The 23,866-nt window shown below is 32.5% G+C and overlaps 1 protein-coding gene across 2 annotated transcripts; it reads right to left on the bottom strand.

Annotated features, from left to right (window-relative positions):
* Positions 1-851: 851 nt before the first annotated feature.
* Positions 852-18,893, bottom strand: LOC111700677 (dixin). 2 transcript variants are annotated; one of them, XM_023471671.1, is made up of 13 exons: positions 18,556-18,893; positions 10,265-10,372; positions 9,910-10,036; positions 9,090-9,339; positions 8,367-8,555; positions 7,778-8,076; positions 7,308-7,425; positions 6,419-6,542; positions 5,235-6,348; positions 4,425-4,496; positions 2,478-2,872; positions 2,080-2,128; positions 852-1,849 (listed from the first exon to the last, which is right to left on the bottom strand). In XM_023471671.1, the coding sequence occupies exons 1-13, from the start codon at positions 18,681-18,683 to the stop codon at positions 1,781-1,783; spliced, it is 3,042 nt and encodes a 1,013-aa protein (XP_023327439.1). In that variant the 5' UTR covers positions 18,684-18,893; the 3' UTR covers positions 852-1,780. The 2 variants fall into 2 exon arrangements, with proteins under 2 accessions (XP_023327439.1, XP_023327440.1); XM_023471672.1 differs by lacking the exon at positions 4,425-4,496.
* Between the last annotated feature and the right edge of the window lie 4,973 nt (positions 18,894-23,866).

The raw sequence follows: 23,866 nt of genomic DNA, 5'->3' as shown, positions 1-23,866 counted from the left end.
AAAGTTGGCCATTTAAAATCATAATTTAATTAGGCGGATTTTTTTAATGCGCCAATTTGAAAAGAAAAATCCACCAAAATTAAAAATGATTAAAAATCTTCTTGGACATATGTTAAACTAAAGATATCAGAGATACCGCTTCAAAACGTATGAATGAATACCTTCGTTACAAGTCTCTTTCAGATTAGATGCTTCGTGACTTAAAGGTTTGCACATGTACTTGTATGGTTAATCTAACTGTCTCTATCTATCTATCTGTTCGATCTTGATTTCAATCCAATTCTTTATTCAAAACTCATGCATTCATTCCAATCATAGTCATGGACTATCATATATATTACAGAGACCATATTCTAAAATTAATTGGGTTTTATAGATGTTTGCTTTATCTTGAATAAAACGAATAATTTAGAGGAAACATGTCAAAACATATTCATCCTACGCTGCAAAATAAATGTATTATGGTTTGGTTAGTTTTCTGACTTTCCATATAAATATAAAGTAGAATCTTGATTTATGGCTTTACATAAAATGGCTAATTTGTTTTATTTATGAATACAAAAACATATTAAGGATATAACAGGTTCATATTTGCAAGAACACCAATTTGTCCCAATAAAGTCCAAGCTAAATTAAATCTTAAAATGAATTTATACATTTTTGACTTGATATCTGTCTGAGTAGACTATCTTGCTCTAATGATATGAGTTCACCTACTGTAATCTTTACAAAAACACGAACGAAAGAAGTTGAATAATTTTCTCATTTTCACACACGAAATTATTTGAACAAAAACGTATAAATAACTGTTCCAAAATGTCACGCAAGAAAAGATATGAGTAAGGTAGGTATGCAGTGTAAATTATTTATTAAGTTTTTCGAAAGTTTACATATGTGTGTGAATACACACTGTACAGTGTACATACAATAATTTGCAAGTGCATTTAAATGTTTGAACTGTATTTACATAAATCTTTTCGTTATTTTTTACATTTAAATTAACTGCTTAGAACTAGACAGTGTAAAATATCACAGATTAATACAATTATTTTCCATATAAAATGAGCATATTAAAACAAAAACCAACATAATAAATTTACGATACCTTCTTACATATCGTTGAGATCTATTTCATAAAATGATATTGGAAATGCTTCATTCTCAATTCTTATAACTCTTAGCTATTAGTAAAAGACCAAATTTTTAAAAAATATATATGTACATTAAAGAGAAATTTTTCATTATTTAAGAATTAATAAATTAATTTTAACTTGGGCTTGGACAGTTAATTCATTTTCAGATAGATCTTTAAAAATAAGATCCAATTTTATTTTTACAAAGAACATATTTCTATTGTAGAATGCTTTCTATGATATAATTTCAAGAAACTATTTTAAAAGAAAATATCATAAACGTTTCTCAGAAAAATTTTTAAATCATAAGATTGTTTAGGTTCATATTATTTGTATTTGATTGCACTCTGGTTCTATAATATAACGTTGGAAAATGGTCAAAAATTATCATTTCGCTGCTACACTAAACTAAGGTTGTGGGGTAGGTCACATAGGCCTATGATAGGCCGGGTACTATAGAAAGTCTAGCCGCGCCATAAAAGTTAAAACAGAGCCAGAAAAGGAAAGGGTCGGGCTGGTACTTGCCGTGTGTCACTACGGCCGGTACAAGAAATCGGTCCGGTTCGTATTCAAATTGACCTTAGTCCACCGTGAGCTGCAAATTACTGTTGAAATCTATTAAGTTCAACTTCTAAAGGAAATAACCCCTATTCCTCTTCAACCCAAAGAACTATCTTTCCCGAGCTGCCGGGCAGAATACGGTCATCTTCAGCAATCTAGAAAATCAAGGTTTAAAGGGACTGTAAGCGTTCTCTCGAGGGACTCTTCAAGCAAAGATCGAAACGACCGATTTTTAAAGGTGCCCTTGAAAGCTTGAAAGTACAAATTAAATATTAATGTTTCTGTTTTTTAAAACTTTTTATTTTCATTTGCATTTGCTTATAAGAAGAAATCTTTACTAACTAAAAATATTTTATAAGAAAGTTTCGAAACTTTAAATGTTCACCTCTTCTTTAACCATTCCATACTCCGTATCTGTGTTTTTTATGTGGTATCTGAAATTAATAATTATATTTTTTAATTCTTAATTATTCATAATTTTTATTTGCATTTTAATTATCTTACTATAAGTTTATTTTTAATTATTGCCATTAAGGAATTAAAATTTATCATCCCTATATCTTTGCATCCTGAAGTTAATAAACTTTTAATATTTCACACTTATGTTATTTGATTCAACAGAATTTATAGTTTGAAATATCTAAGGATTTGACATTGGGTTGTAAAGATAAAGGGATTAGAAAATCAGAGTTTGTGGCACCGACTTAATTTCTTTGTATTATTTGTATTTTTTCAATAATGATGGATATAATCATCATTTTCGTGAAAAATATATTGTATTACCTATAGAAGCCTGGTCTATCGAATACAGCTTTGAAGTCTCTAAGTGAAACCTGTCCTACGGGCATATTAATACTTGTCATGAACGGTGTAGCAGACCTTGGCATAAAGTAAATAATCTTTGTGGTCGGAGGCTCTGCAACCTTTTCATTCTCATTTACTTCCTCTGTGATACTGCGGCTAGCCTTCTCAACAATAATAGAGATACACTGCTCAAGGGTGTCTAATATATGATGACCAGGATCAGAATCTCGAAACATGGATCGAAGGTTAGAAATGGCTTCTCGAGCAACCTGTAGTTCCTCTTTAAACCCTTCCTTCCCCTCTCTGCCTTCATCAGCCTTGGATCCTCGGAACACACTCTTTACAAGAGATCCGGTCGAGGACTCGGGAAGGTTCTAAAAAAAATCTTTTAAATTAATTTACAAATTGTTTCAGAATAAAAAGGCAGCTTTGTCTAACGTCTAAATTTGAATTGGCAAATTTAACTTTGCTGATAGAGTATTTATTCTAAAACAACTTGTACACAGAACAACAATCTTGATCAGCATTTTTAAATTAAAGGGAATGTATGCGTAATTTAAGTGATCGTCTATGGAAATATGGCAATGCCCAATTTACAAGGGTATCCTTGAAACCTTAATCTGATCAATAATGTAGAAGATACCGTCGTTTTTCTAACTCGAAAAGTGTTTTTTTTAGTTTCTCCATTAAATCTTATAGACAAGAAACGCGCAAATCACTTTCGCAGAGAAACCGCAAACGAAAATAACAGTATCAATAAACAAAAACATTGATATCTATTTTACACTTGATCTAATAAAATGTTCACAAGTACCGTAGTAAATAGGACATTGCAATCTTTGCATGAAAGTACGCATACAATTCCTTTAAGCATGCAGTTTCATTTATTTCTTTAAAAAAACAGATATCCCAGTAGCCCCTTAATCATTTGATAAATTTCTAAATCCGCTTGTAAAATGTGTTGCACAGGGGAAATCCTAATGTGCATGCAAATCTGTGCCAAGTTGTGCCAAAGGGTGTGCGAAGCTGTGCAAAGTAATTAGTTTTTCAATCATTTATTCTGACAGCTAATATTGATTATAGAGTATTAACTATAGTAGACAGGGCCAGGGGCACGGATCAAAAAATAAAAGGCATTAGAATACAGAAATTTAATTTTCGTAAAATTTAAAAATCTGCGAAAAAAAATTTTAATTATTGTTTTATTGAAGAAAAAGTTTAAACAGATGATGGGCACGAAGCGCCCTGATAGCCTAGTAAAACTAAAAGTGGGAATGTGACAATTTAAATATAGTTTACATCTAATGTTGTTTTAATCAATTATATTAGTTTGAACCAATCTTGTTTCAACTACATTGTATTTTCATCCCTGAATGCTTCGCACAAAGACACCCTTGAGCAAGGTTTTCAATGCAAGCAAAAAATTGATTTTCACAATGGTGAGAAAAATGGTGCACTTAGCTCAACTGTAAGATACAGTACTTGGCATTTTGAATAATCTTTTACTATGGAGGGGTTACGATAGAGATAGTCAAGGTTATAATGCAAGGAAAGTTAATTGCAGTTACGTAGACTCTGCGTACATATTGAAACCAGTTCTAATTTACATAATAGTTTCCTATGACCAGAATACTTCATTGATTTTTATGTGAAAGATGGATCCCATGTCAGGCTTCGACATCCGTTTTGAACGAACGAGTTTACCGAACGATCGTTCAGTGAGATTATATGAATGTAAAATGAAAGATAATTTTGAAAACGAACGAAATCTTATTTTTAACAATTGAAAAAAATGGGTCGTCGTTCATGAACGAATAACGGACGAAATGAAAAAAGCGAACGAACCCATCTCTAGGTAAGACTGTTGACACAGTAAAGTGAAGATAAGGGTGCATGTGTGCATTTCTCCGAATACATTTCTCCAACCTGGCCGGGGAGGGAGAAAACGTTACTCAGTGTTAGTTTTAGGTCCTTCTCAGACCCTGGGTTAGAAACCAACTAAAAAAATATTTTTAAGATATTTTTTATATTTTTAAATTGTTATCTATAAATAGCAATTTGGGATTTCTAATCAAATAGAACAAAGATATATAAATAATTATATTTTCTGTGTCCAAGACTTCAAAAGATTATGTTGGTTAGCGATATCCACTAAAAATTCTATTTGTTTCCATGACTAAATTTTGTAAAATATCCCAATTTACACCTTAAACGATTTAAATTTCATGTTTCTCTGAGTTCTCACTTAATTTATTCGTATTTATCTGGAAATGATATACATTCCATCTTATAATTCTAAAGGATAAATGTCATATTTATAATCGAATGATGTTGTGCAGTTTTTACTGTACATCTGTAGTAGTATTTCCAGCAAAATTGGAAATCGTTTTGCAGAAAGAAAAAAAAAATTCGCAGAAAATGTGGCATTTTTCGCATGCTGTTCTTAGAAAAAATGCGAAAATGATTTCAATTTTAAGAAAAAACTGTCGCATATTTGGTTTTTGCTTCCTTTCTATAATTTATTTTGAACAAAAATGCAAAATTTTGCGAAAAAGTTTGCAAAATACGAAGAAAATGTTCGCAAAATTTGCCCTTTTTGCGTTATTTTTTCGTTCGCTGGAAACCCTATCTGAACTTCTATAATATGCTATGCAGTGAACTCAGTGAACAAGGATGGATGGGTGCAGGATGCAACGAATATAAAACATTAAAGATTTATCAGGGTTTGAAACTTACCAGATTATAGAGTTCTTCAAGTTGCTTCTTTGCTTGGTTTAATTCTTGCAGGAGTATTGTGTAAGGAACGTTTCTTTCAACCCCTCCATCTATCTCTGTACCCGGATACCCAGACCAAGGTTTCCGTCCTTGGTCAAAGCTCCCTCGAACCCAGTCGTAAGCAGGGTTGGGTTTCTCCTGTTTCAATATTTCTCCTTGCCCAAGAACAACACTGGTCGGAGGAGAGTTTTTATCCGAACTACCCTCTCCATCTCGCCTCTGCTCTAAATCACTATTTTCGCTCTGAAGGCTGGCTCCATCCGGAGGAATTTTATGTGAAACTCTGGGAGATTGTGGTACACTATGAATAGGCAGGGATGAAGGTCCGGAGAAGCTTGAGTTGAGAGATATTTTATCCTGATCTCTGTCAACTGACTGAGAACGGGAATGTGAGATCTCTGGAGGCTTTGGAAGAAGTCTTCTTCCTACGGACATCCTGTGTATTGTGTTATAACGGAAATCACTTCTTTCAATATTTTCCATAGACTCCCAGAACTCCATTGCTTTGGGTTTGCTCTTGTTTCCACCCGTAGAATGCTCCTCCTCCTCCTCCACCTCCCCTCTCTCTTCATCTTCCTCATTAACGCCCTCCGTTGTTTTCCTTGAGGGTAAAGTATTACTACGACAACGTTCAGGAATCTGTGGAAGTTTTCTTCCGGATCCACTTCGGACGAAACCTTCGTTGTTTAGTCCCCGATTAACCGGTGAGGGGCCGATGGACCGGTCCAAGGGTGACGGTCCCGATGACCTGTCACTGGGTGACGGACCGTTTGATCTGTTAAAGTTTGATGGGTCGATGGGTCGAGAATCTAAAGTTTGTGTCTCCGCTGTTATCTTTGGACTTTTTTCTCCTCTTTTCATAAACCTTTGGTTTTCTCCCTGCTCCCAAACCCTACCTGGAGCTGGACGTCTTAGCTCTTCTCCGGGTCTGGTGCTGGGTATGGAATCCTCAGGTTTCTTTGGTTCAATACTTTCTGTAGAGGTATCATGGTGTTTAACCGATTGAGGTTTGTAATGAGCGGCTAGAGCTAGAATTAGTCGCATTACAGATTTCAAGTTTCCTTCCAACAACTCCCTAAAAACACAAATTATTTTCAATGCGCTTAAAAAACTTGTAGAAAGTTGAAAAGGAGTAAAAAGTATACCTGGATGATATATTATGCATCTTTATCTGTTTACTTGACATAAACTGAAGAACTCTCTCAAGGTTCTCTCTCATCCCTTGTAAAGACTCAGGTCTGTACTGAATACCAGCCATAGGTTCACCAGCTGCATAAAATAATAGATGTTTAAGGGACTGTACACATATAATTTCAAGTGACCCTCTATTTATGGATAAAAATGCCCTGTTTAAATCTTCATCTTAAAATCTTTTTGTGTTCATCGAGTACAGAGATATGTGTTTTAAAATTTATCAAACCCAGCTTGTATTCAATTGAAAATTCAAGTGTTTTTTTTTGAGTTTAGACTGTAAGTAAGGCAACTAATTCAGCGCACGTACACTTGAATTTGCAGCTGACTACAAGCGGGTTTCGATAAGTTTACACACACTTATCTTTGTACTCGACAAATACACAAATGTTTTATGGTACTGTTTTATGTCGGGCATTGCCCTCATTCCATAGAGGGTCACTTGAAATTACGTTTACAGCCCCTTCAATAGTTGAAGATTTGCACAAAAAGTTGAAAATATAGTTTTGTTTGATTAGTTTTATATCTGCGAGAATATGCAATTTATGTTTAGATTCTGACAGAGGAAGATAAAAATCAATATTTTAGAGATTCGGAATCTGAAGATATAAGTTCAGAATATAAAAGTGTAAACGAACCTTTATTGCATAGATTTAAATCGTAAAATAAATATTTTTGCGTTTGGATATCAAATGAGAAAACATTGGTAATTATACTTCATATTTTTAGTTTTGGATACTTTTTTAATTCAAAAACTTACTTAGTAAGCGTTAATGAAACCCGAATAAAGTGATAATTTCGAAGTGTTTTTATTTGTAGTTTAAATTATTAAAGTATGCTTACATATGATCTCTATGAGCTGAGCCAGAACTTCTCCAGTTTGTAGATCCGTCCTTAAATCTTTTACAGGTTTCAATCCTTCTCTTTTTCGCAGCTGTGAGTTTACCCATGCTACATACGCCTAAAATGAAGAACTGAATCACGAAACAAAATAATACATCAGTACTATTAGTTTTTGGACAACAAACTTACTAAAGTACTAGTTGTTTTTAGTTTCAGCACATTTTATCTAAATCTTATGTGGCATTTTCAATTTAATTCTTTCTTAGCGTGAAACCAGAGTTATAAGTGGCCTTGCAAACAAGTTCTAAAAATTTGTATTTAAACTAATGAACACAAGTTAAATAATTTAGGTTACTTCTCAACTTGTACTTTAAATCTGAAAACAAGAGTATAATTTCTGAATTTTTGTTGGTTTGAAGTTTCAGGTCTGAAAGCCATTTTATATTTTTCGTTTGCAAAGTTTGGTTTACCTGGAGCTGTTGAGTCCACTCCAGCCATGATACAGACCCGGAGATAGGTTTAGTTGAGGTTAGATTACTCTCAGGTTTAGGAGGGGGTGGTCTTTGGTAAGGGGGAAGAGGGGGAGGGGCAAAAAAATCTGGTTTCTTGAGGGTCGGAGGTTTGACTTGCTCCAGGGTGGGTTGAGGAGCAGGGTTTAATCTCAGGTTGGTTTTTAACTCTGACTTCCCGGAGAGAAATGAAGCATCAACGGAGAAATATTTCTCATTAGGTTCAGGAGCAGAATGGAGCTGGACCATGTGTTGAAACCCTGGATAGATAGATAGATAGATGGATAGATAGATAAATAGACATATATATAGATATATAGATAGATATAAAGATAAATAGATAGAAAGAAGATAGATAGATAGTGTTTTGACGAATAGCAGACGTGTCTGCATACTAATGAGAACATGATTCATCAGGAAAATTATCTTTAACCAATCAGTAGTCAGTATCAGAGGAAAATATTAACCACAGTCAACCATTAGTTACCAAGATAGTCATTATAATCTGAAGAGAAAATTTACTGTTTAGAAAATAAATCCCGTCATTTACCTTTTACGGAGAAATATTTATTTGGGGATGAATTAACTCCTGATTCTTGTTTGCCTCCGCCCAACTCTGATCTGCCTCCGCCCAACTCAAATCTTCCTCCGCCCGACTCCGATCTTTTAAGATCCTGCGGTCCGTGAGCCGGAGATTGGCGGGAACTGTCATTCTGTTGTCTCTTTAGCAAGACATATCCTAAACAAACCCGAAGTAAAGATTCATAATTAATTTTACCATCAATTATGCTTTCGGTGTGTTCTACGAGTAATGTGCACAGTTACATATTACCGAAAATTTAATGGAAAATAATCTTTTCACAACGATAACTTTGAAACCTTCATCTGTTTATTGAGTAGAGCGTGAGATCTTTCTGTTAAAAGTATCGAAACCCGGTTTAATTCCTCTAAAACGCGACTATGCGCTGTGTACAATCTGACCTCAAACAGTTGATTTATTACTTGTTTAACTCGACAGTATATCGACTGGTCTACATTAATAGCGTTTTCTAACTTTCAAAAGTAATTTCTATATTCTGCCACTTGTAGAAAGTAACTCTAGATATTTCTTAAGTGTATGACAGCTTGCAAACAAGGTGTTCAGCAAATAAAAGCCTTTAAGTCGATTAACATGGATATATCAGTCAACGGTTTAAAGGGTAAATCGGAGAAGCTCCGGGAAGGTCACTTGAAGTTACGCTTTCAGTCCCTTTAAAGGCAAGATATATATTACCTGATTCATTACATGTTTCTGGTTCCTTAGCCAGGTATCCGTGAGATGACCAGTGTGCTAAGTCCCCCTGACCTCTGGACTCTGTTTTCTGATTTCTAGACTCACGATCTAAAATCCGCGAATCTGAGATGTTGGGGAACATTCTGGACTCTGGTCTCCGTATTGGTGGCCTTTGCTCCGGTCTCTGTTCCATAGAGAGAGAATGGTTTCTGTTTAGGCCATACAAAGAATCACTTGGTATCGCTTCTTCCTATTAAAAAGGAAAAAATTAATTAAATAGTATATTTAAAGGGAGTGTTCTCATAAAAATTAAAGGGGGTATAGGGTGACCCTGAATTAAATTCGAGTTTGATGGCTACCAATCTTACATCTTTCTGGTGCGTCCATAGAAAGAAAATGGTTAAAAACGACTCATACCAAAGCGAGTATAGAATAATACAACATCGTACATTGAAAAACAGATTATGATATTTAAACTAGTATGTTTTAGACTACAAAGAACTGCCCCCACATTTTTTATCTTGTAATAGCTGATTGATTAGTTAAAATTTAATTAAAGTAAAGTAAATGACACTCTGTGAATTTGTTTGATAGATAGATAGATAGATAGATAGATAGATAGATAGATAGATAGATAGATAGATAGATAGATAGATAGATAGATAGATAGATAGATAGATAGATAGAAGTAAATTTAGTAGCGATCAAACCCGAATTCAATTCGGCGTCAGGCTTTTATTTTTCACGAACACTCCCTTTAATGTATTTTCTACAACAGAAAATATTCTTTAAAATCTTCCAAAAGGTTTTACTAACTGACCTGCTCTGCTAGACGCAGTTGAGTTCTCCACTCTGGTTTAAGCGGAGGTAGAGGAGGAGGGATATCTCCCAGGATATTCTCGTTGGATAAACCGAGGCTACTGGGTTCAGGATGCTGGATAGCCAACCTGAAATAATTATAGAAAATATTAAATATTTTAAAATTTTTACACGGATTTCCAAATGGAATTCTGTTGCATGGAATTGCGCGGAATTGCGTGAAATTGCTAAAAGGCTGGAACACATTGGCAGATTTTTAACCCTTGGGTACCCTTGCCGGACAGTTAGTGATACAATAGGAGCAACGAAACCCAAGAAATTCTGAGAAAGTAATGATCTGTAATCTGAACTTTTACCTCTGTCCAACCCTGGATAGGGTCATGGTGTTGGTATTCTCAGTTTTAGTTCCATTGGATGTGAATAGGCCGAACTTACGACTAGTTGGAGAACTGGAAATCTCTTTCCTAAACAAACAAACTTATTGTCAAAATCAATTTCTTTGAGTGAATCAGTAAATCGTTTTTTTTTTTCAACATTGATTTTGAAAGAACAAAAAATAAGAATTTAAAAAATACACACATATCGACCAAAGTGCAATTAAAAAGTTTTTTTAAGCTTTGATGCTATGTGTATACTATATAATCAAAGAGACCTATTTTTAAAACTAATTTTTCTATATCATTAACATATTCTATATCATTAACATATTCTATATCATTAACATATTCTATATTCTATATCATTAACATATTCTATATCATTAACATATTCTATATCATTAACATATTCTATAACTTAAAAATCCTTTTTTATATAGTGAAGTAGTCCAATGAACATAAGACACAGCAATTGTGAAGTGTTAACAGACCCATTTCACTGAATAAGGGATTTAAAAGCTTACTAGTAAGGCTATTTGCTTTATAACAACATCAAATGCACTTTAGTATTGCTTGAATGATGTCTCGTCTATTCCATAGTTTTCTGGTTATCACCGTATATCTTATGGTATTAGTATACTAGATTAGATATAGATTGGTTTTAATGTAAAATAGATTTAATCTTATCGGCTGTGTTAAATATTTGTTTAACAAGAAAGAAACCTTCTCCAGTTTTAACTCCCATTGTCTGGAAGTTTTTTGTTTAGATAGTTTTGTTTGTTTTCTCGTTTAGTTAATATTGTAACTTTGCTTGTTCTATATTTTATTGTTTTTATGAACCACACAATTTGAATTTAATTCGGTTTCTTTGTTTAGATTTCAAGTTTAGATTTAGAGACAGGTTACATGGAATAGAACTTTACCAAGTATATAATTAGAAGAAAACATATTTCCGCTAGATTTGGTGGGAAACTAACTTGGAGTATATATAGAGCTATGCCAAGAGATAAAGACTTATTTTCTATTCAATTCAACGTTCATGATTTTTAATTTAAGTTTCTTTGCAGGTATCTTCCAGTGATATGGTATCAATTATGCATATATCTCTATTTAGATATGTATAAATTAAAATATGTTACTCCGAATACTGAACTCTACTGTAAAATATGTTACTCCGAATACTGAACTCTACTGTAAAATATGTTACTCCGAATACCGAATTTCGGCCCAAGACATAAAGGATGGAGGTTTATAAAGAGATGAGAAATTCAAGAATAACCAATTTAAATATGTGATTTAGATAAACGTAAGAAATAATAAAACTGAGTCCGAATTTATTAAAGGAATTGAGTCTTTGTAACAAAATCAAATATTTAAACCCCAATATCTTTAGAACCCGATGTTGTAAACCTTTGATATTTCAAACTCTGATTATTTGATTTAACAGAACTCATAGTTTGAAATATCTAAGGTCCACAAATTTTGGTTCCAAAGATATAGTGGTTAGAAAATCAGAGTTTGTGGCAAAGACTCAATTCCTTTAAGCCGCGTCTCAAAACCCCCCAAAACCAGTTTTAATTGAACGCCGGCTTAAAACTTGAAAAATTGAATACAATTTTAAGTGAAACCAACCATATTTGAGCCGCGGCTTAAATTTAAGCCGTGGTTCAATTCTTTAAAGTCGGCCTCTGGAGAAAATAAAAGAATTAGTTCCTTAAATGATTTTCAAGTACATTTTTCAAACATACAGTGATAACCAGAAAACTCTGAAATAGGATGACAATTTTTAAACTTAAAAAAGTCCAATGAACATGAGGCACCGCAATTATGCAGTGTAAACAGACAAATTTAACTTAACTATTGATTTTACAGATCATTTGTATAGCTATTTACTTTGTAATAACATCAAATTCAGTATTGCTTTAATGTCGTCTTCCTATTCTACTGTTTTCTAGTTATCACTGTAATGCATCATCTTAATCAAGGTACTAATGCAAAGAAAGTTATTTCAGAGGTGTACGCATTTTTTGTACTGCAGTGTACTGTCTTTGGGCGGAAACGTAAACACAAGACGGATGTCGCGTCACAGCCTGAATGGAATCCATTTTCACAAAAATAATCTATGAAATATTCTGGTCATATGAAGCTATTATGTGAGTTTTCAAAATTATCAAAATTAAATGATTTAACCTCCAGGGATACTAAACGAACACATATGCATCTATTCTTCTTTACAAAGTCCGCCCAGAGAGAACTGGTTTCAATATGTACGCAGAGTATACGCAACCGCAATTAACTTTCCTTGTATTAGTACCTTGATCTTAGTGTAATTACGAAATTAGCCATGTATAGATAGATGTTGAAATACACAGATAACTATAGTTTACATCTTGGTAATTTATTCAACAAATTCAAAATCAATTTTCTGGTCTGTCATATTTGAGGAAGAGAAATTATCTAGACTTGGCTTCGAATTGGAGATGGGTCGTAGAAATAATTCGTCTCAAGATTTCATATTTCAGTGCTTGGTAAATGGAAATGGTACCTTGTCTTCTTTAACTGGTCTGTGGTATACCGGTACCAATAAAATAGATACAGGGGAGTACAACAAAAAAAACGTGTTATTCCTAACTTTAGTAGCCTAAAAACTTGTGATTCCTAACTTTAGTAGCCTAAAAACTTGTTATTCCTAACTTTAGTAGCCTAAAAACTTGTTATTCCTAACTTTAGTAGCCTAAAAACTTGTTATCCCTAACTTTAGTAGCCTAAAAACTTGTTATTCCTAACTTTAGTAGCCTAAAAGCTTGTTATTCCTAACTTTAGTAGCCTAAAAACTTGTTATTCCTAACTTTAGTAGCCTAAAAACTTGTTATTCCTAACTTTAGTAGCCTAAAAGCTTGTTATTCCTAACTTTAGTAGCCTAAAAGCTTGTTATCCTAACTTTAGTAGCCTAAAAATCTTCTAACCTTTACGAGACAAATTTATATTGAGCATTTCAACTCATTATGAACCTTGACTAATTAACTACAGTTCACGTACACATGATTATAGTTTCTGTAAAATTAACCTTTATTTATATATATCTTTTACGGTCATGTGCCCCCGGTTCACATTCATTTAGAACGTATTAATTATGGTCCAAGTAATTATAGTTTAAATCTTGTTTGCTTATGAAGACAGAGTAGAAGGAGGAGTTAAAGGGAGTGTTCTCGAAAAAATGAAAGGGGTATCGGCTGATACAGAATTGAATTCGATGTTGATTGCTACTAATTATGTTGCGTCTCTAAGAGAAAATTGTTAAAACGTCTTATACCAAAGAGCGTAGGACCCAAGCAAATCCACGTAGTTGCATTATTCCACTCAGATTGTAAATAATTCAGTTACATTTTAATTAATTAATCAGATATTACAACCTGTAAATGTCAAAATTAATTCGATATCAGCCTTTACCCCTTTACATTTTTTTGCGAACACTCCTTTTAATAATAAATAATGAGGTAGGTTAAAAAAGATACTTTTGATTTGCATAATTTGATCATAATCTTTGATAACAAATATATTTTGTGAACATTTTTATTGAATATAAAGAATGTTCAATCATTGCATGAGTATCTAAATAATATTCAGGATGGATCATCAAGTTGCTGAATAAGAAGTTAGTGTTGATGCTTATCTTAGTTAAAGTCCCCCCCCCCTTGATCCACTCCTGCCTCAGGGATTGACCTCCATATCACATGATTACATTAACTGCCTGTGGCATATATCCCACCTCGGCATGCAATTTCTGCATGATACGTGTGCATAGAGATAGGCATCGTTGTAGTGAACGACCCAAATTGTTCCAACAAAAAACAAACGATGGACGAACGACCTGGATAGTTCAGAAAAATGAAAAAACTATCTTTGTTATTTTAACGAACGAAAAACAAAAAAAGAAAGTTTTTAAATCGTTAGATTTAACTTGAAAAAAAACGATTTAATTGAACAATCGTTCAGTGAGAAAACGAACGGAATGTTTTTTTTGAACGATTGAAAAAAATAACTAAAATTGTTGTTCATTAGCGATGAACGACCAAAATAAAGCCGAACGTGCCATCACTACTTGTGCATGCACCAGCACTCTCCCAGTAGCATGTACACTGTACACTCTCCCAGTAGCATGTACACTGTACACTCTCCCAGTAGCATGTACACTGTACACCACTCTCCCAGTAGCATGTACACTGTACACTCTCCCAGTAGCATGTACACTGTACACTCTCCCAGTAGCATGTACACTGTACACACGAAGATGTAATTATATAATTAACTTCTTTAATTATATAATTAAAATCAAGGTTACTACATTAAAAAGTTTTGTCTCAAACAATAAACAATAAGTTTCCCAGACGGAACACATATATTTTAGTTTTTCAGAAATAGAGTATTTATAATGTACTAGCTTGGGAACCCAGCGTGGACCAGGAGAGTCATGAATAGTCCCACCGTTTACCCGATCTTTGCTGTAAATTACGATTTTAGCTATTTTTCCCGATAAAGGTCGATCCACTCAACTTAGAATATTAAAACCAGACAAAGAAAATTCCCGTGGTTCTCCCGAGTTATCTAATCAAAATATGAGGCGAATCGTTCAAGGGGTTCCTGAGTTTTGATCAGGCATACAAGCATATAAACAGAGATTTATAAAGAGACTTTATAAAGTTGTAAGATGTATATTTTCAAAAACATGATAGACCTACAGACAACTTCTATTGCGCTAAATCTATAACATTTTGAAAAGCAAATTTTAATAAAAGGAGCAAAGAACCAAATGTTCAGATTGGTGTATCTATGTAAATATATTAAGCGCTAAAAATAGTATTATAATTAACTAAATATTCCCTATATGTTGGTCAATAGTCGTACTTCTACTGAGGTTTCCTTTGTATTGTTTTAACTCTAACAAAATTTTACAAAATGTAATCCTAAAAGTTATTCCGAAACATAAAAGAATAAAACTAACTTTAAAGGGAGTGTTCGCGAAAAATGAAAGGGGATATAGGCTTAATGTGATAAAAAAGCGCTTTTGATCGCTACTAATCTTACTTCTATCTGTTGCGTCTATAAGGAGAAACTTGTTAAAGACGTCTCATACCGAATAACTAAGCGGCCATACAAATTGAGAAAATTGCAACATACAACTTAGATAGTAAAAAATCAATTTAATTTCAAACAAATCATTCAGATATTACACCCTATATTCATCGATTATCTTTCGCCACATTTGTATATAGTTTATATTTTATAATATTTTTTAGTTAATTTGTTTATTTCTCTTGTTGCTTGCGCAACTAACTAAGAATGCCGCGCACCACTCACATTTTTCGAAATCCGTTAAAACGTTTTCTAAAAAAATAAAATATTATAAAATATAAACTATATACAAATGTGGCGAAAGATAATCGAAGACTATAGGTTGTAATATCTAAATGATTTGTTTGAAATTAAATTGATTTTTACGGTATAAGTCATATGTTGCAATTTTTGAATTTGTATGGTTGTTAAGTTATTCGGTATGAGACGTCTTTAACAATTTTCTCCTTATACTCGCAACAGATAGAAGTAAAATTAGTGGCGATCAAAAGCGCTTTTTTATTGCATTAAGCCTATACCCCCTCCACTCCCTTTAAGTTTGATATGAAATATAACCTTTTACTCAAGTTTGGTAGACACCTAGTTTACAATATTGTAAATATTTAAACTGTTATTTGTTGTGTACTTATATTTTAAGCAAGGACGATATTGAAAACCTCCATCAAGTTGAATATTTACCATTCAATGCTGAATTCTTAGATAGCGCCTGGTCACAAACTCCGATTCTTTAGATATTTTAGATATTTTAGACAAGGAATTTAGTTGAATCAAATAAATATCAAAGGTTTATATTATTAGAAAATTGGAATTTATGGCAAAGACTAAATTCCTTTATCGCCTTTGTCAAAAAAAAACTCTGATTTCTAATCCCAATATCTATGCAACCGACTGTCGTAGACCAGGTATTTCAAACTATGAATTCTGTAATATCAAATAATTTAGGTTTATAGTATGAAAGGTTTACATCATTTGATTGTAGAGCTATAGGTATTAAGGGTGATCAATATTGAAATTAAGCCAACCGCCCACCAGGGGTTGCTGCGTTTTCACTTTAAAAAAATATTGCAATAAAAAAAGAATTTCTAAATCGTCCATACGTTTGCGAATTGACTATTTAACATTGGATAAATCACTGGAATGCCGCAAAAGAAAATTTAAAAATTTCATGTTATACGTCATTTTCTTGGAAATTTTCTGCTGAATTCAATTCTGAAAAGCACTTTTTAAAATATTAAAAAATAAAGAATTTATAGCCAAATAACGTTAAAAAATCTCTTTTTTAACTTTTTAGTGTTTTAATGAGTGTTCTAACTCTAACTCATTCAATTATTATTTTTTTGGACAGTTAGCTGATTTATAAAAAAGTAGCAAATCAATCACCCTTAATGGGGATTAGAATATTGGGATTTGGGGGAAAAACTCATTTTCTATATCGCGCACTCAAAGGAATTGAGTCTTTGCCACAAACTCTAATTTTCTAATCCCTTTTTCAATGCAACCAAATGTCTTAGACCTTAGAAATTTCAAACTGTGAATTCTGATGACTCAAATAATCTAAGTTTGAAATATCATAGGTTTACACAATCAGTTGTCAAAAATTATAGTGTGTGGCAAAGATTCAATTCCTTTTTAACAAGCAAATTGAATAGTATTTATTTTTCTTGAGTATCTGGAAATACAGCGTATAAAATATTGTTATAATCGTAAATTTATTCCATGCTAGGAAAGCATAAAAGATAAATTTAAAGATAAACTATTATGAACGAAAGTATTATATACAGACACGTGTGTCCATATCTCATTCTTGATTGAAGCTATGATAGTAAAAAGGGTGTCCCGCGACCCGCGAAACCTGAAAGTTGATGAATAGTTTTGAATGTTTTCTTTCATATGTTGTATGTATGTATATTTAATATTAAGACGAACTGCAGTTTATTTCATAAAAGAATTGTTTACTATTGGGTATAAAAAAAACTTGAAAAAAAGGAAGACATCAAACTATGTTTTACGTAACACCCTGTATGTAAATGGAGAATGGGTGAGGGAAGCAATAAGGCTGGGTTTATAAACGGCTTTAAGCCAAAAGAAGTTTAAGTAAACGAATAAAGTATAAACCGTCGAAATATTGTCTTTATTTTGAAATATGGCATGCCTGAGAAAAAGTAAGGTAAACATGGTTTCATTATAAGACAATATGATCGTCGCAACATTTCACAGAAAATGATTGCACCGAGTCAAGAAAAAAATATTTTTGCAATTTTACAGGACATTACGCTAATTGAACAACTTTTTGTCCGCATCCTATAGACAATTGCTCAACATCTCCTCACTTCAACCCTAAACTACTGACAATTAAACGAAATGAAAATTAATTACCCGCCATTTCTTCATTACATAATTACATTGTAGTGAATGTTAAGACCAACTGCCAAATAATAACTTTACAACCTTCAATGAAATATTAGCTGGGATTGTTGTCATGTGTTAATCTGCAGATTAACCCTGAGATTTGACACGCACAATATTATGTGTAAAGCATTTAAATGACTTGAAAAACGTGTAAGAACTAAATTTACTCGTATTTTTTTACCATTTAATTTAACTTTATAAATTTTGTTTATGACTTGTTTTCAGTATTGATTTGGAATTCAATTGAAACGTATTACACTATCAGGTACGTTGCAAAGATATATGGATTCGAAAATTTGAGTATGTTGCAAAGACTCAATTCCTTTTTAAGAAATATTCAATGTAAAAAGAAGTGAGTAACCGTTTACCGTTGAATCAAAAAGTTAGCTTTACATGTAACAGAATAACTTTTAAATAATAAAAGAAATGTTATTAACCAAAGAATATTTACAAACAAATCAAGAAATTTAAAATTTACTATCATTTTCTAGTAAAACAACGAAGAAATCATAACAAACCGATCTTTAAAAACTATATACATGTTTTAACTAGACCAATTTAGACTAAAAACTTCAATATTGTGTAACATCTAAGAAGTTTTAAAAGGTTTGATTTGCTTTACAATTGTATTTATCTCTCAAATAACTCATTTAGGGTTGTTTGAACACTGGGGCAAACATGTTTTTTGAGAATCTACTTATTTATTCTTATATGCTTTCTTAACTTACTTGTCTTTATTATTATTGTTGTTCTTTGCATATATTTCCTCATTGTGTTCGATCTCGTTGTTTAATTTCTGTTTACTCCTGTCCTTCTCCTTCTTAGACCCAAGTCTTGAAACTTTCCACTTAAACATATTCACTCAGTTTTTAACTTTTCTTTAACTCATCTTATACAGTGAAATTCTCATTATATCTCCAATGGTCACTTGTGAGAAAGAGTGAAATATCTGGAAATCAGCCACTGTGACACTTTGCGTTTAGGTTACTGAGAGCCGCGCTAGTGTGGTATATACTACGTTAAACTCTCTGAGTTCGCTCGCAACACATCTTTACTACGCACAGGATTGGATTCGACTGAGTGAATTTAGCGGTCTACTATGCTACACCGGTGTCTGAGGGGACAATACTTCATACAAAAATACTAATTTTGAAGGCTGTTTTTTCAAATTATTTGTTTTTACAGAATTACAAAATTATATAACTTATTTGTAAACAAAAGCGGGTTTAAAAATTTGTAAATTTTCCCTGAAGGGGCGGGTTGTATAAAGGGGGGTTCACCTGTAGCTGTCTAACGGGGGGGAGATAAGGGGATTGTTTAGAAGGGGGGAGGGGGGTGGAGTTTACTATACAGATAATAATTGTTTATACTCTTGGACAAAAACAAGACTAAAACCCTGATCGATCCCGGGAAGGGGAATAAAAACAGAAATATGGTGCGATAAAAGAAAAGGAAAAAGAGCAGAAGATAAGGATTGAAGATACGAGATAGACCTTAGGTTGATTGATGAATCATAACAAAATTGGATATGTACAGGGTGTTTTGTAAATTGGATATGTACAGGGTGTTTTGTAAATTGGATATGTACAGGGTGTTTTGTAAATTGGATATGTACAGGGTGTTTTGTAAATTGGATATGTACAGGGTGTTTTGTAAATTGGATATGTACAGGGTGTTTTGTAAATTACTTCTTAACTTAAATACTAATGCTCACGTAAGTGTTTTACAGTTTTTGAATGTAGGGTACGGAGGTAAACACTACATAGAGACAAAAAATTTTATTTGAGTGAGTAAAGCAAAATCAAAGGCCAATGTGTTGCAACACCTCATATTCGGCCCAGTCTTGAAAACTAATGCATTTTTTAATACTTGTACTTTTATATGTTAACAATATATTGAGATCCAAGATAAACAAAATTCATATAATTAGTCTGCGAGAGAAAAGGAAGGCAATCTTTTTTAAAAGAAGTCGAAATAAAGGATCTTTAAACTTTAAATGTATCAGATAACATCTCCGACTAATACCATCCGCGGCATGTATATATGTAGATTAGAGACAAACACAAAGAGAAAACTGTAATGTATTGTAATTTGTAATAATATATGTATAGTATAGACTAAAGACAAAAATGTAATGTATTGTAATTTGTAATAATATACGTATAGTACAGACTAAGGAGAAAACTGTAATATATTGTAATTTGTAATAATATATGTATAGTATAGACTAAAGACAAAAATGTAATGTATTGTAATTTGTAATGATATATGTATAGTATAGACTAAAGACAAAACTGTAATGTATTGTAATTTGTAATAATATACGTATAGTACAGACTGAAGAGAAAACTGTAATGTATTGTAATTTGTAATAATATACGTATACATATAGTACAAACTAAAGAGAAAACTGTAATGTATTGTAATTTGTAATAAAGAGAAAACTGTAATGTATTGTAATTTGTTATAATATACGTATTACATATAGTACAAACTAAGGAGAAAACTGTAATGTATTGTAATTTGAAATAATATATGTATAGTTATACAGACTAGAATTGTTTGTCTCTTATCAATGAAATATATAAAAAAAAATGGCATTTATCGTTCTCTTCCAAGATGTTTAAAAATATATTTTTAATTGAATAAATAACTATTCAATGATACATAACTAGAGATAGAGGAAAGGAGATGAGTTTTTTAACTAACTCTTATTTTCTAATTCTTTTAGCTCTAATTAAACCCCAATTGGTCGTAGACCTTTTATAATTTAAACTATGAATTCTAATTAATCAAATAGTCTAAAATTTTTAAATATTAAAGGTTTACACCAACGGGTTGCAAAGAAATAGTGATTATAAAATCAGAGTTTGTGACAAAGACTCAATTGATTTCCCATTTAGAGTTCAATTATACCCCCTCGAAATCTAACTGTTTATGCTCACCGTATTTCCGCTAGCGTTATGAAATCTATAAATAAGACAGTTATTTTTAGATTTATAAAAATTATACTTTACGGTTTAAAGAAATGATTTATTAATGCCCACTATAGTCCAACCAATCAGAATTTAGCATTATATCTATTATTTCCAAGTTACGTCAAATTAAAGGAAATTCCACGTACAAGATTTAAATCCTTAATGTTTTAATCGGAGCTCCTCTTTCTGAAAAGCTATTAAGAAGAACAAAAAAAATTTTTTATTTAACCTTTAGTTTACAGTAAAGTACAAATATTTTTGCATGAGCCAACTTTTCCAAAATGCATAGATCTGGATTGGTTTTTAAAAATCTTGATGAGAAAAAAGAAAAGGAATGGAAAGTTAAAAGAAAAAGATGAATATTAGACGAATTCAAATTGAACATGACAAAAGACAAACGAATGAATGCCAAAGAATTATTTGTAAAAAGGTTGAAAAGATAAATGCAAGGATGAATAGGTTGAATAGTTAGAATTATAGATAAATGAATGGCTGAGCAGAGACCTACCTGCCTACTTAAGCCACCGGAAGTACAGACCAAGCTTCCGGTGTCTTGATAATTTTCTCTCTGCCTGTGTAAGCACAATAACACAGCTCCCCTCGTGTACATGATAAAAAATATTATTCATACTGATGATTGCATAAAGCATAAAACATTGTGTTATGAAAAATAAAGATGTTATGGAATATTCTTGCCTTTTCACTGTCCCCCCCTCTAATCTCCATCTCGTCCTTACCGTTGTTACCCTGGTGATTGTATGATTGTATGATGTTGAGAACTAAAGAAGAATGGGTTTTTTAAAAGTTGTGCACCTAGTACCTTGTACCCACCCATACTTATATTCCCACACACAACATTTCTATACGTTTACCAATCATCCTCTAACTACAGAGTGGTAGGCAATTATATCAATACAATACGACTTTTTTATTTTAAGTTTTGATTGTTTACCAGCTTTCTTCAAATTACAAGTTTACAAGTAATCAAAGAGAAGCTTCTCCAGTTTTGTTTCCATGTATATATGTGCATCCATGCTGTTTAAAAGCTTGATAAAATTCAATTTTTAAATCTAAGTCGTCTTCATTTTATTGACATAATCGCCTACCACTGTATACTACAGTGAGAAACAGAAAACTGTGGAATAGGAGGACGACATTGAAGCAATACTGAACTGTATTTGATGTTGAACAAAGCAAATAGTTTATACTTGTAACTAAAGAAATCACTTATTATGTTAAATAGGTCTGTTTACACTGCACAGTTATTGTGTCTCACTCTCATGTTCATTGAACTATTTAAAATCATAACTTGAGTCTAGAAGTCGTCTTCCTAGTTCAGAGTTTCATGGTTTACCCAGACCCAATTCTCAATGCTTCCAACAATACTTGTTTACCAAGCTAACAAGCTACAAACTATAAAAAGTCAGACCTGGTTAGATGGTTTACCCAGACCCATTTCTCAATCTTCCAACAATACTTATTTACCAAGCTAACTAGCTACAAACTATAAAAAGTCAGATCTGGTTATAAGAATGAAAAACTTTTTTGTTCTGCAACCGCAACATTCCATTGTGAATTTACGATTAAATATCTTAAAATACACGAATAAGAAAAAGAATAAGATAAACCAAAATTAAAACATTAAGTGATAAACTCTGGAATAAGTTCCATTTAAATGGGGGTTGGGGGGGGGGGACAGTGAAAAAAAACTATAAATAGCACTAACTCTCTTTTCAGTATAAACGTAACCAATAACTTATCAATTCTTTTTGTAAATATATTCAAACGTTTAAAAAGCAAAGTGAGAACAGGTTTATCAAAACAAAAATAATAGATTTTATTTTTATGAACTATGATTTACTTAAAACTGTTTTCTTTCTCATACAACTTTTTTGGAGATTTAACCAAAAAGCCGAGTTTGAGATTCGATAGTAACAACCCGATCATGTCCTGGGGACAAAGACATCTTTTTCAGAAAAGAGATTAATGCTTGATCTCCTCTTTTAATAATTCTCCAGAATAATTTAATCTTTAGTTTGTATTCTGACAAATGTGTAAAATTCAACCAATAAAGTAGTGGTGTATAGCTGTGAGTAACTATGAATGTATATCTGGTGGTGTGTAGAGAGTAAAGTTTACACCTGCCAGTAATTATCATTAACTTGTTGCTCAGGACCCTTTTCACTGATAAAATATAATAGGAATATTCTTGCCTTTTTACTGATAAAATATAATATATGAAAATTATTTATATCTGCAACTTTAGTCTGTAATAAAAAAGTTTATACAGGGTGTCCCAAAAAGTATATACAGGGTGTCCCAAAAAACATGGGAATTCAGTGAGGATTTCGATATCGTCTTTATAAATAATACTTTGATTTAGATTAGTGATACCCACTGAGAAAGATGTAATCTGTAAGAGTTTCGTCTGCTATGTTCACATTTTGTTTGTTTATGTTTTGACTGCATACGGTTGTGCTTAGTAAAGCAAGAAAATTACAGTATGGCAAACAGAGTAAACTTGTCCGTCTCCACTGATCATCTTGCGGAGACATTATAGACACATCTTTACAGTCTTTTACCCTTTCCATAAAATAAATAGCGGACATAAAAATATTGTGGCTTTTGAAATTAGGAATTACAATGCTAACTCATAACAAAGACGTTAACCAATTCGTCCCTGAATTACCATGTTTTTGGGACACCCTGTACAAAAATGTTCACAGATGTGGAACTAGAATACAGCAACAGAACCGAATGAATGAGTGATGGAAATCGAATTTTCCCCCAATTTTCAGGTTTTAATTACCCCCCCCCCCCTCTCACCCACACGGTAAACTAGAGGTCCTAGTAAAAAGTCGATCCAATAAGTCTTAACTTTAGAACCAATTTTCAACTATAAAATGAAGATTTTTCGTACTTTGTAAGCTATGCATTTTAAATAGTTTAGTATATTAAGGCTTTTGCGCTATTTCTGAAGGATTTTGAATTAGGAATTAAAATGTAGGTGAAAATATTGCGATAAACGTTGAAGTTAGTCTTACGTGATACCCCCCCCCCC

Source organism: Eurytemora carolleeae, unplaced genomic scaffold (assembly GCF_000591075.1).
Source record: "Eurytemora carolleeae unplaced genomic scaffold, Eaff_2.0 scaffold333, whole genome shotgun sequence".
In the NCBI taxonomy this organism is placed as follows: Eukaryota; Metazoa; Arthropoda; class Copepoda; order Calanoida; family Temoridae; genus Eurytemora; species Eurytemora carolleeae.
This window is presented reverse-complemented; position numbering and strand designations above follow the sequence as displayed.